This window comes from Piliocolobus tephrosceles, chromosome 2, assembly GCF_002776525.5.
Source record: "Piliocolobus tephrosceles isolate RC106 chromosome 2, ASM277652v3, whole genome shotgun sequence".
NCBI classification, from domain to species: domain Eukaryota; kingdom Metazoa; phylum Chordata; class Mammalia; order Primates; family Cercopithecidae; genus Piliocolobus; species Piliocolobus tephrosceles.
The window spans coordinates 83,920,263-83,934,458 of NC_045435.1; the positions used below are offsets into that span (position 1 = coordinate 83,920,263).

Here is a 14,196-nt window from a genome sequence, read left to right on the forward strand (position 1 = left end):
AGTAGCTGGGACTACAGGCGCCTGCCACCTCGCCCGGCTAGTTTTTTGTATTTTTTAGTAGAGACGGGGTTTCACCGTGTTAGCCAGGATGGTCTCGATCTCCTGACCTCGTGATCCGCCCGTCTCGGCCTCCCAAAGTGCTGGGATTACAGGCTTGAGCCACCGCGCCCGGCCCTAAATTCTTAATAAATGATTGTTGTTCTTACCTGGGAGTACATAGCAACTATATGTGTATTCTGATCCATCAAGAAAAATTTAAATTATGGTTCTTATACACTGTTTAGGAGTTTGGGGAAATGAGCAACATATTTTTTATTTTTTATAAAAATAATTACATTTTGTTTGCTTTGGTGTTTTTATGATTTCCTTCTACCTAAAAATTCCCTCAGCAAGGGAATACTCCTCAGGGATGTTTCAAATCAGTGGGCAAAGTCACAGAGACTTAAGGCTAAATTATGTCTGATAGAATCAGCCCAATCTAGGCTGGGTGCAGTGGCTCACGCCTGTAATCCCAGCACTTTGGAAGGCCAAGATGGGTGGATCACAAGGTCAGGAGATTGAGATCATCCTGGCTAACATGGTGAAACCCCGTCTCTACTAAAAATAAAAAAATTTAAAAAATTAGCCTGGCATAGTGGCACACACCTGTAGTCCCAGCTACTCGGGAGGCTGAGACAGGAGAATCATTTGAACTCAGAAGGCAGAAGTTGCAGTGAGCCGAGATCACACCACTGCACTCCAGCCTGGTGACAGAGTAAGACCCCCATCTCAAAAAAAATAAATAAGCAAATAAATAAATAAATAAAAAAGAATCAGCCCAATCTAAATTTATACTATCCTAAACTTCATGGTCCTGTTTTAGTTCTGGGATCTCTGAATGGTTACTTGCTCCTTTTGGCCAGGCATAGCAAACAGTCTCTGAAGAAAGCACATTTGAAAAAGAAACTGTTTTGCAACCTTTAAAACTAGTGTACTTTTACTATTTAATATTCTATTTCTATGTAATATTTCTCTAAACTTGCAATTATGTTAAACATTTTTAGCCTTATCTTTAATAAACATTAGAGAGTGTTTTTGTGTTTGTTTTTTAGACGGAATCTTGCTCTGTCACCCAGGCTAGAGTATAGTGGTGTGATCTCTGCTCACTGCAACCTGTGCCTCCTGGGTTCAAGCAATTCTCCTGCCTCAGCCTCCTGAGTAGCTGGGATTACAAGCGCACATCACCATGCCCAGCTAATTTTTGTATTTTTAGTAGAGATGGGGTTCACCGTGTTGGCCAGGCTGGTCTCGAACTCCTGACCTTGTGATTCACCCTCCTTGGCCTCTCAAGGTGCTGAGATTACAGGCGTGAGCCATCATGCCCAAGCCTTAGAGACTTTTTTTTTTTTTTAAGTAATTATTCCCTTTAGCTTAGAATTTTTTTTTAAAAGGGCCAGACGTGGCGGCCCACACCTATAATCCCAGCACTTTAGGAGGCTGAGGCTGGCAGATCTCCTGAGCTCAGGAGCTTGAGACCAGCCTGGGCAACATGACGAAACCCTATCTCTACTGAAAAATCCAAAAATTAGCTGAGTGTGGTGGTGTGCACCTGTCGTCTTAGCTACTCGGGAGACTGATCTGGGAGAATTGCTTGAGTCCCAGAGGCAGAGGCTGCAGTGAGCCAAGATCGTGCCCTTGCACTCCAGCCTGGGTGACAAAGCCAGACCCTATCTCAAAAATAATAGTAATAATAATTTTCAAATGTGTTTAGTTCAGTCTGAAAGTTTGTTAAATGAACTTTAAAGTGTGGTTCTTTCTTCATCTCATTCTTCCCTTTATAAATACTTTTTTTGTCTTTCCAGCTGCACGTTATGAAGAGGGAGAGTCAGAAGCAGAAAGCATCACTTCCTTTATGGATGTTTCAAATCCTTTTTATCAGCTTTATGACACAGTTAGGAGTTGTCGGAATAACCAAGGGCAGCTAATAGCTGAACCTTTTTTCCATTTGCCTTCAAAGAAAAAATACCCTGATTATTACCAGCAAATTAAAATGCCCATATCACTACAACAGATACGGTAAGATGTCTTCTGCATTATTCAGTATAATTTTATTTTGTTGTGGTTGAGCCTGCACATAATGTATGCCTTCCTAAAATGGATAAGGATATTAAAGGTAAAAATGGTGTTTTTTTTTTTTAACCTCAAATTTTAATTGTTCATTACCTTTTTTTTTTGAAGATGGAGTCTCACTCTGTTGCCAGACTGGAGTGCAGTGACACGATCTCTGCTCACTGCAACCTCCACCTCCTGGGTTCAGGTGATTCTCTTGCCTCAGCCTCCTGAGTAGCTGGGACTACAGGCGCGCACCACCATGCCAAGTTAATTTTTGTATTTTTATTTGAGACTGGATTTCACCACTTTGACCAGGATGATCTTGATCTCCTGACCTCATGATCTACCCTCCTCGGCCTCCCAAAGTGCTGGGATTACAGGCGTGAGCCTCTGCACCCGGCCTTAACTGTTCATTATCTTATAACTGAACAAAGTACAAAAATCTTTCAGCCTACATCTTTTTTTTTTTTTTGAAACGGAGTCTTGCTCTGTCGCCCGGGCTGGAGTGCAGTGGCCGGATCTCAGCTCACTGCAAGCTCCACCTCCCGGGTTTATGCCATTCTCCTGTCTCAGCCTCCGGAATAGCTGGGACTACAGGCGCCTGCCACCTCGCCCGGCTAGTTTTTTGTATTTTTAGCAGAGACAGGGTTTCACCGTGTTAGCCAGGATGGTCTTGATCTCCCGACCTCGTGATCCGCCCGTCTCGGCCTCCCAAAGTGCTGGGATTACAGGCTTGAGCCACCGTGCCCGGCCTAGCCTACATCTTTTATTAATGTTTTAATTATGGCAGTCTGTATTTAAGTTCTGTATCTGTAGTTGAAACCCCAGGATAAGCATAGTCAGTTCCTGGAGAATTCATTAACTGAAACCATACCGGAAAGATGATTCATCTTGTTCTCTGTTTTTGTTTAGAAAATGTTAAAGTGATCATTGGGCTACCAGACAGAATACTTAAATCACAATAGTATCATTAAAAATAGTAGGATGTCTCAACCACAAAAAAACAACCCAATTCAGAAATGGACAAAGGACTTGAGTGGACCTTTCTCCAGAGAAAATATACAGCTAGCTAATAAGCACATGAAAAGATGCTCACCATCACTAGTTATTAGGGAAATGCAGTTCAAAACTGTTGTGTGACACCACTTCACACTCATTAGGATGGTTACTTTAAAAAAATAATTATTATTATTATTGCTGTGTATGTGGAGAAATTGGAACCTCTGTGCAGATAGTGGGAATGTAAAATGGTATAGACACTGTGGAAAACAGTGTGGCAGTTCCTCAAAAAATTAAACATAGAATTATCATATGATTAAGAAATTCCATTTTGCATATGTACCCCAAAGAAATGAAAGCAGGGTCTCAAAGAGGGATTTGTAAACCTATGTTCACAGCAGCAGCATTCACAATAGCTAAAACATGGAAGCAATTCAAATGTCCATCAAGAGATGAGGGGATATGCAAAATGGTGTGTACATACAATGGAATATTATTCAACCTTGAAAATAAGTTTTGAAATGTTCTAACATGGATGAAGCTTGAGGACATTATGCTAAATGAAATAACCCAGTCACAAAAGACAAATACTGTATACTTCTATTGATAGGAGTATAGGTGTAGTCAGAAGTCAGAGAGACATAGACACTGATTCAGAACTTAAAAAAAAGTAAAATAAAATGGTAGTTGCCAGGGACTAGGGGAAGAGGGAAACAGGAAGTTACTGTTTAATGGGTATAGAGTGTCAGTCTTACAAAATGAAAAGAGTTCTAGAGATGGATGGTCATGTTAATTGCACAGCATTATGGATGTATTTTATACTACTGAACTGTACACTTAAAAATGATCAAGGTAGGCTGGGTGCAGTGGCTCACACCTATAATCCCAGCACTTTCGGTCGCCAAGGTGGGCAAATCACTTGAGGTCAGGAGTTTAAGATTAGCCTGGCCAACATTGTGAAACCCTGTCTCTACTAAAAATACAAAAATTAGCCAGGTGTGGTGGTGGGAGCCAGTAATCCTAGCTACTCGGGAGGCTGAGGTAGGAGAATTGCTTGAACCTGGAAGGCGGTGGGATCCTTCTGCCTCAGCCTCCAAGTAGCTGGAACCACAGACACGTGCCACCATGCCCGGCTAATTTTTTAAAAATGTTTTTGTAGCGACTGAGTCTTGCTTGTTGCCCAGGTCTTGAATTTCTGGCCTCAAATAATCCTCTCACCTCAGCCTTCCAAAATATTGGGATTACAGGTGTGAGCCACCATACCCGGCCTTTTAAAATCTCTTCTGTGAAAGCGAAAAAAATCTGTAATGTCATGGAGTATATTTTTGGACTCTGTATGATATCTGTGAAAGTCAAAAACCCCAATTTCCAGATAGACACAAAATTCATGAGCTTTTAATTTATTTTTAAATAGATCCTGACCTAATTTCTGTTTCTGTAAAAACAGAAAGCAGTGTCTCAAAGAGGTATTTGTAAACCTATGTTCACAGCAGCGGCATTCACAATAGCTAAAATTTCTGTTTCTGTAAAAAGCAGAACAGGTGATCGACCATTCCCAAAGAATCATAAAAATTCAAAACATTCAAAGGAATAAATATCTTTAGAAAAGTTAACCAAAAATCTTAAGTTGGAATCAAATGAATGTGTTCAAAATCACTTGGTTTGCCTTCCATCTTTTAATCAATCTCTGTGAATTTTGATATTACCTGTACATTCCAAGCTCCTTTCTTACATTATAAATTTTTGAAGATATTTATTGTTTTCAGGAAATCAATAAAAATTCTTAGACTTTTTGGTACAAAGAACAGAAAAACAGTTTAATTGGTTCCGCTGTGCCTTCTTGTTTATTTAAATTAAAAATAAACTAAAAAATATCAAAAGTTGGCCAGGGGAGGTGGCTCACATCTGGAATCCCAGCACTTTGGGAGCCTGACGCGGGAGGATCGCTTGAACATGGGAGATGGAGGTTGCAGTGAGCCAAGATCATGCCACTGCACTCCAGCCTGGATAACAGAGTAAGACCCTGTCTCAACAAAAAGGAAGAAGTAATATTATAAAATATGATGCTTTATAGCAAAATACCCAGATAAAGTCAAGAAGCAGATAAAACTACCTTAGCTAAGTAACAGTAAGTTGGCTTCACAGCAGATAATTAAGCTTCCAAATAGTAGGAATTAAAATTCTTGTACTTGCTGGATTCTAGGAAATAAGGCTGGCTAGCAAAATGTTTCATGCTTTTGCATTTGTAACTTTTGTTTTCACCATTTGATCAGTAAGATTATATATATATATATATATATATATATATATATATATATATAATTTTTTTTTTTTTTTTTTTTTAATAGAGACAGGATTTTGCCATGTTGCCCAGGCTGGCCTCAAACTCCTGAGCTCAGTCTGCCCGCCTTGACCTCCCAAAGTGCTGGGATTACAGGCATGAATCACCACACCTGGCCTTGATCAGTAGGATTTACGGTCCTTTTATTTAATCCAGACTTTGGAGGTCCTGTATACAAGTAGGATACAGAAAATTAGTTTATTTGGTCTTATTAAAATAACATGGAAATTAAGACTCACATTCATTAGGGAAATAGCCTAGAAATATGTCTTTTATATTCTTTGCCTTGAGAAAAGGTAGTGATAGTCTTGCAGATGTTAAGAAGTTCCCTGTTCAAATTTATGAACAATTTTTGTTCTTGGTTTCCTTTCTCCTCCATTCTTTTTTTTTTAATTATTTAAATAGTCTTATTACAGTAGCTTAGTTCGAAAGTAGATAAATTCTTAGCCAGCTCAGTCCCCTGCCAGCACAGCCTTCCTCCAAGTTGAAATTTTCTAATATAAACTTTGCTTTAAGTCAGTAATATCTCCCCTTCCCTTTCTAATTTATGACAATTGTGTGGCACACAGGGGAGAGTAAGGAATAGGGAAGTTATTGAAGCCCAGCACACTAAAGTTCTGAAGGGTCAAATATTATATCTGATATTGCTGCCTTCCGAGGATTGTGAGCCAGTGGTGCCTGACAGGAGCCTTACTGTGCCTATGATCCCTTCCATTGTGGTCTACAGAGCAACAGGGAAGTCTAGGGGCAGTGCTATTCAACAGAACTTTCTGCAATGATGAAAATGTTTATCGTCAATATTCCAGTGTGATAGACAGTAGTCACATGTGGCTATTGAACACTGGTAATGTGGCTAGTGCAATTAAGGAATTAGATTTTAAGTTTTATTTAATTTTAATTTAAATAGCCACACATGGCTAGTGGCTACTATATTGTACAGTGTACCCCTAGGAAGATCTATTGGCAGAAGGAAGATAGTTGAGTTTCTCCAAAAGCAACAAAAATGGAAGAGTTAGCAGGAACTAGATAGTGTGTACTCCATATGCTACCTTCTGCTGTACTGGGATTTGTCCCCCCCATTTTTTTTTTCTTTTTCCTCCCCTACTACCCTTGATTAATAGTAATCTGATAAATATCTGCAGGTTTATTATTCGTTGTCATTTGCAAGTTTGGGTTTTCTGTCTATTTGAGGGTGTTGAGAACATCTAGCACTCCACCCTTTGAGTTGACGGGAATGAGTCTGAGGCTGTAATTTGAACTCTAGGTGCTAGCAACACAACCTGGTACTGAGAGCTGAATTTGTTCTTAGTTGTTACTTGCTTCATCACAGAGATGTTCTCTAATATTCATCTGTTGGAGCACAACACAGAATCTGAATATGATTTTGGCAAATTTTAAATAAAACATGCAGATGCCATTCTATTTTTTTTTTTTTTGCTTTGGTTTTTTTTTTTTTTGAGATGGAGTCTGGCTCTGTTGCCCAGGCTGGAGCGCAGTGGCGCGATCCCAACTCACTGCAAGCTCTGCCTCCCGGATTCACGCCATTCTCCTGCCTCAGCCTCCCGAGTAGCTGGGACTACAGGCACCTGCCACAACACATGGCTAATTTTCTGTATTTTTAGTAGAGACGGGGTTTCACTGTGTTAGCCAGGATGGTCTCCATCTCCTGACCTCGTGATCCGCCTGCCTCAGCCTCCTAAAGTGCTGGGATTACAGCGTGAGCCTCTGCGCCTGTCTGTGCAAATGCCATTCTAAGAGAAAATGTATTTATTCTGTGAAGCTGTTTATACATGTTATTGTTAACTATCTTTGTGATTTTGGTGGTTAACATGCAAATGCTACAGTCAAAAGATTTAAAGTCTGTCCTGTCTAAATCCATATAGTGTTACAGCGAATAGTGACTCTACTTTGTACAAAGTACAAAAGGTCTTTATGATAGTAGATACGATAATAATGATTGTGTTTAAGGGAGATACTTGAAATCTTAAGACTTTTAAGTAAAAATCCCAACTTTAAGCTGTCATTTGTTATGTGTTTATGTTGGAAGAATAGAAGTGAATGGACTCTGACATATCTGTCTCTCTTTTACCATCATAAGACCACTCTTTATTGTTTATAAATACTTTGCACTGTCAGTACTGTCTCTTTAACCCTTATGAACTAGAGTGGTCTTTTGTTTTCAGAAATGGGTAGATCACCGTGATTCTTCATTGAGGTCACTTAAAACCTCCCTATTTTTCGTACCTTCATAAGGTTCACTTATTAACTTATCAGGACTTTTCCATTAGGGTTTTTTCCAAGTAGAATATTTGCTTTGTAACTGACCACTTTACTAGGTCCTCTTATTATTTCTTACAGTGTTTTAGTTTATTCTTTTGGATTTTCAAGTAAATTGTCATATTATCTTAACGTAATGGTGCTTTTGCCTCCTTACTTTGTATCTCAAAAGTCATTTTTAAGTTCCTAATCAGTATTACCAGTGAAGATACCATCTAGTGCTTTTTAAGATTTTGCATTGGACTTTCAGGAAGAATGTTTCATAATTTTCATGACAGAAAATTCTAACAATTTCTTTGTCTTTCACAGAACAAAACTGAAGAATCAAGAATATGAAACTTTAGATCATTTGGAGTGTGATCTGAATTTGATGTTTGAAAATGCCAAACGCTATAATGTGCCCAATTCAGCCATCTACAAGCGAGTTCTAAAATTGCAGCAAGTTATGCAGGTTTGATTTGTTGTTTTTGCTGAGTTTGTTGTATATATGATTAAAATAATTTTGCATGTTTTGAGTGTGTTCTAGTAAGATGTGTGATTCCCCCCCACCCTCAGCAGTAATAGTACATCATTTGGCTGGGTGCGATGGCTCACATCTGTGATCGCAGCACTTTGGGAGGCCAAGTTGGGAGAATCACTTGAGCTCAGGAGTTCAAGACCAGCCTGGACAGCATAACGAGACCCCCATCTCTACAAAAACTGCAAAAATTAGCCGGTCCTGATGGCACATGCCTGTAATCCCAGCTACTCAGGAGACTGCGGTGGGAAGATTTCTTGAGCCCGGGAGGTGGAGGTTGCAGTGAGCCGAGATTGTGCCACTGCACTCCAGCTTGGGTAACCGAGTGAGACCCTGTCTCAAACAAACAAAATATATATATATACACACACACACACACACACACACACACATATAGAGAGAGAGTTTATATGTTATACTTACATATTATAATATGTATTTATTATGTATTTCATCCACAAGTACTGCTGAATATTTTTTTGGAGTTGTCATGGCTATATAGAGTAGAAATAATAGTTGAGATAGGGTTAGCTTTCTGATTGGAGGAAGCAGGGATTGGTCCCTGTACAGTTATTTTGGGATTCTCATGAAGTCAGCCTCCAATCACAGATGATACTCCATCATTTAGAGTTTATTCCTGTGGTTCTAGACTTTGTTAAGGTAGGACTGATACTATGAGAAAGGACATCTGAAAGCGAATTAATCTTTGTATATTGTCTGTAAATTTATCATATCCTTTCTGAGAACCCTTGGAAGGATGTCTCAGGTCATGGTTCATCTACAGGTTTTGAGATGAAAAGGTAGATATGAAATACAAATTGGGTCTATCTGACAGTTTTTGGTAGAATCTTTCTGGAAAGGCAAATCTCTGAACAAGGAACAACAAAGGCAATTTTAGATCACCCATAGAGTCTTCATTTTATATGATTAACACTGAACCTTAGTGCTAAGTCTTTCAGGTGTGTGTTACCTTTTTAGTACTCTGTACATTCCCTAAGCCTGCTGTGCTTGGACTTTCAGCTCTGTTTGGCAGAGGGCCTTTAAAAATGCATGTGTTGAAAAGTAGATCTTCTTTCACTTCTTGCATTAAACTTTATTCTTAGCCATACTGCCCCTTAGAAGTCAGAAGTACCAAAGGCCCTCTTTGAGTTGGTTTTGCTTAAATAGGACCAGAGCAGGATGCTTCTACAACTTGCCTCGGTGCTTTTAACCAGTTAGCACCCATTATAGTCATAAATGCTCTGGTTGGCATTGACTCCTCAACCCTGTAGAGCCATTTTTTAGCCTACTCTTTTTGTCATGCAGGCTTTTGTTAACATTAGTTATTGAAAATGTTTAATGACTCTTTCATTTTGTACATCCTGCGTGTGATTGTATTTTTCTGAGTGAATCCGATATGTCTAGTTCTTTAACATTCATATATTCAGAGGAGTGTTTGGCAGCACGAGCTTGACTCCTGAGATCTGCTCTGTTTTAGGCAAAGAAGAAAGAGCTTGCCAGGAGAGACGATATTGAGGACGGAGACAGCATGATCTCTTCAGCCACCTCTGATACTGGTAGTGCCAAAAGAAAAAGGTATATACTCTTCTTATAGCTGAGGACATCTCAGTTCCTATTTATTTTGTTTTAGATAGATGAAGAAAATATATATTTTTTAAACTATCAAGTTGTAAGCTTTAAATATATGGTAATGTGTTGTCTTTTAAAATTCATTTGCAATTGGATGATTAGCTTTTTTTTGTAAAAGTGCCATGTTACTTTTAGATGACCCAGATGAAAATGACTACTACATACGTAGCTTGGCAAAACATGTTGTTATTTTTGCCGTCTGGGTTTTTTTTGTTTTGTTTTGTTTTTTGTTTTAAGAATGCCACTTAAATCTAACTTGGGTAATTTCTACATGGTGAATTACAAAGATGCAATTTGAATTAGGAAAGGCAAGCAGGAATTTGATACTACCACTGCAGTGAGGTAAGCCATTGGTCCTACCGTTTGTTTGTCCTTGTTCACCTCATCTTTGTTTGCCATTATAAGAATGTCAGATTATAAAATAACAAATCATAACTTCTTATAGCTCATAAAATCTTGAGCTAGATTTTTGGGTTTTTTTCCTATCTAACCTTTCTCTCAAGTTCCCTAACCTTTTCTCCTCACGGGTTTTGTGGAAGGGGATCTTACTGTGAGATCCCGAAGCTGGGATCCTATAAGGAATTTTGCAAGACTATCTCTTACCATACAGAGTTTCTCTCGCCTGATCGTTGTGGAACACTGTATTCTCCTTTGATTGTGACTGCCTCACCATCTTTGCAGCAATAGTCAATCCAGGGAAGATACCTTCAATAAGGAATAAGCTAATCACTAGTAGCAAGGCTTGGCAGATTCAAAGTTGAATGAAGTCTTTAGTAACTCTTGACACAGTCTGTATATGCGTTAAGAGATCCACTAAGAAGAATTTAAAAAGTAGTTTAGAAAAGAGAAGCTGTCCTGCTTTCCTTTTTATAGATAGCATTTTGGAGAATTTTTTAAGCTTTACCATAGTAACTAAATTGATTGGTATAACCTGAGATGTGAGTCTCCTCCATTACTGGCCTATGAATTTCATCCTTCCAAGTTCTTAATTCCTTGTTATACCAGGGACAGCGGAGGAAAAGTGTGAAACCAGATCAAAGACATCAAGTCAAGAACAACTTTGAGTGTAATTATGTAACTCTACTACAGCATCACCTGTGTTTTCCAGATCAGTCACCTATCAGAGATAAAAACTTCTCAGGCAAAAGAAGGTAATGGAGGCAAAAGTGATGGTACAATTTGTGCCAACACTGGATGAAAAGAAAGATCTTAAATTAGTTGAGTATTAAGAAAACAGTTCCAACGAAGCATTAGCCCAGGCCAGATACTAAAAAATTACTTATCTCTGTGGCTAGTAGTCTGTGGGACACCCAAATAAGTTAAAAGAAAGTTTTTGGCCAGGCGCAATGGCACACACCTGTAATCCCAGCACTTTGGGAGTCCGAGGCAGGTGGATCACTTGAGGTCAGGAGTTCAAGACCAGCCTGGACAACGTGGTGAAACCTCGTCTCTACTAAAAATACAAAAAAATTAGCCAGGCCTGGTGGTGGGTGCCTGTAATCCCAGCTACTCGGGAGGCTGAGGCAGGAGAATCACTTGAACCTGGAAAGTGGAGGTTGCAGTGAGCTGACATTGTGCCATTGCACTCCAGCCTGGACGACAAGAGCAATACTCTGTCTCAAAAAAAAAAAAAAAGGTTTTGCCCTAAAACCTCCTGTAAAAAGACAGTTAAGCATTATGTTCTTAAAATAAAATAAAATAAATCTTACTTCAGACAAAAAGTCTGTTTATGAACAGGTTTCCTAGGAATTGTTTTGTACAAATGAAGTGAAAAACACAAATAAAAGAACCATATAGATCATCCACTACAATAATAAAAGAATTAATCTGGGTTTGAAATGTAGACATGAGTGGACATTAAAAGACTGGAAGAATTCAGTCTTACACTTTGGACTATGAAAAAGGAAATAACATGGCTGGGCACGGTGGCTCAAGCCTGTAATCCCAGCACTTTGGGAGGCCGAGACGGGCGGATCACGAGGTCAGGAGATCGAGACCATCCTGGCTAACCCGGTGAAACCCCGTCTCTACTAAAAAATACAAAAAACTAGCCGGGCGAGGTGGCGGGCACCTGTAGTCCCAGCTACTCGGGAGGCTGAGGCAGGAGAATGGCGTGAACCTGGGAGGCGGAGCTTGCAGTGAGCTGAGATCCAGCCACTGCACTCCAGTCTGGGCGATAGAGCAAGACTCCGTCTCAAAAAAAAAAAAAAAAAGAAAAGAAAAGAAAAAAGAAAAAGGAAATAACACGATCAGAGTTATATTGAGAGGTTTTGGTAATAAGAGATTTCTTCAGAAGTCAGGCAGACGGTAGCCTAGAAGATTAAGCTAATCTTGGCCACAGAAGTCAGGGCTGAGTTTTCCAAGTACCACTTGACTTCTAAGTGCTCTGTGATTCTGCCTTGGCCTTTTTTTAATACCAAAGAATGTGAGAAAAATTGATTATGGGTATATTCTCTTCATTCTGGGGGTGTATTCTTCCAACATCTGTCTTCCTTGTTGAAATGTTTCAAATATTATCTTTGGACTGAATAATCTTCTTTTTCTTCAACCATACATGGTTTATACATGACCCTCCAATGTTGCTTGTTTTGTTTCTCTTTACATGTAATGTTTGTTTCTGCTTTCCCAGGAACACTCATGACAGTGAGATGTTGGGTCTCAGGAGGCTCTCCAGGTGTGCAGTCCTTTTTTATGCATAAACATTCTTTTAAAGTGTATCTTCTGTGGCATGATCAGTACTGATTAGGTGAAAAGTGAAGCCTTAAGCATGTGAAAAAAGTCTTTATTGGGGTGCCAGTTTATTTTATGAATAAAGAAAGCAGTACAGTTTAAAAAATCTTGTTAGCAAAATAAATTCAGAATTAACCTAGTTCAGGAATAACCTTAATTTGTTGCTACCTTTGCCAGGGACAGAAAGCCCCCTCACCAATCATTGTGGCTGTGTTTCTGTAGCAAAAGGTAGAAAGTGGCAGTACTGGTGCAGGACTGGCAGATGCTGATTCCCTTTCAGGGATGCCTTTTACAGATTAAGGGTGGTGGAGGGATCAAAATCAGCTTCATAGTCCAGTGACATTAGTGCATGTGGACACCTATGCGTTGGGTCAGTGCTTCTTGAGCATGAATACATTTCCTCAGTCTCTGATCTTGTTCATGTCTTTTATAAAAAACATTCTTTTGCATGTTACTTATGATTTCAAAACAGCCCTTTGTGTAGTGCTTTTGTTTTCACATTTGCCATCTGACGTTCACAGAATATCAGTTGCTTATAGAACACTAAACTCTGCTCTTACAGTTCGTAAAGGAGAACGTTTAGTCATCTCTTTTATATGCCAGGAACATATAGGCCAAGGAAAGAGGCAGGTTGAAAACAAATGAAGTCATTTGGAAGCAAGGTAGTAAAATAATTGCATAAGGTACAGTAGTAAGCAGTTGTGTAGGATCATTGCATGATTGCCCAGATAGCTTTAGGAAAGATTATTTTCCCACCGTACTTTCCCTTGAAAGTTCAGTGTCTTGAGCTTACTCACATGTTACTACCATATGTATTCCACTCAGTAAAATTGCTATGTTATCATTGTCATCTTCCTAATATTTTCTAAAAGAAAATTTTCTTAATTAAATGGTAAATTTAAGAAAAAGACCATGATTGTCTTCTTTCATATCATTCATAATGTATGGCATTAAAACTAGGTGGTAGTGGAAATAGAAATGGGGGACATCATTGGGTAGTATTATAACCCTGAGTTCTAGAGCCTGACTGCCTAAGTTCCAATCCCAACTGTTCTTATTAGCTGTGTAATCTAAGCCTCATTTCAACTTTATCTGTAAAACAAGTTAATGATGGTACCTTCATGGGATGGCAGTGAGGACCCAGTTAGTTAGTATGTTTAAAGCTCTTAGAACTGGGTCTGGATGCAGTGAGTACTCAGTAAATGTAGCTGATTATTTTCTTGAAGTAGCGCCTATTGACATCAGGACTTGGTAGATTTTGGTTTTGTTTTTAGTCAGATGTTACTTGTTTGGGAATACTCATTGGAAAAGATGAATGAAAAGGTTTTATTTCTTGAAGACTTGAAGGTGAAATATAGAAAGCCTTGTAAAAGAAAGAACCTTTGGGTTTACTTAGCTTACTAGTAAGCACAACTGAAGCTCTTAAGGCTTGGGAGCTAAATGCTGGGACACCTTAAAGCCTGTAAACAGGGTTGACTTTGATTAGAGAGGCCATTGGTAAGTACCAACTGTTTTTTTTTAGGAAACGGGGTCTTGCTCTGTTGCCCAGACTGGAGTGCGGTGGCTATTCACAGGTGTGATCGTGGCACATTGCAGCCTCAAACTCCTGGGC

General features: G+C 39.2%; 1 protein-coding gene across 18 annotated transcripts in view; it reads left to right on the plus strand.

The window, feature by feature from the left end:
- The window catches only part of PBRM1 (polybromo 1), a 148,964-nt gene that overhangs the window by 50,461 nt on the left and 84,307 nt on the right, over positions 1-14,196 (plus strand). For 12 of the 18 annotated variants that reach the window (XM_026447990.2, XM_026447995.2, XM_026447992.2 and 9 more), the window contains 4 exons: positions 1,842-2,055; positions 8,018-8,159; positions 9,703-9,800; positions 12,484-12,528. In XM_026447990.2, the coding sequence (XP_026303775.1) occupies positions 1,842-2,055; positions 8,018-8,159; positions 9,703-9,800; positions 12,484-12,528 (499 nt within the window). The remainder of the gene's footprint in view (positions 1-1,841; positions 2,056-8,017; positions 8,160-9,702; positions 9,801-12,483; positions 12,529-14,196) is intronic. The other 6 variants (XM_026447993.2, XM_026447997.2, XM_026448006.2 and 3 more) reach the window with 1 other exon arrangement.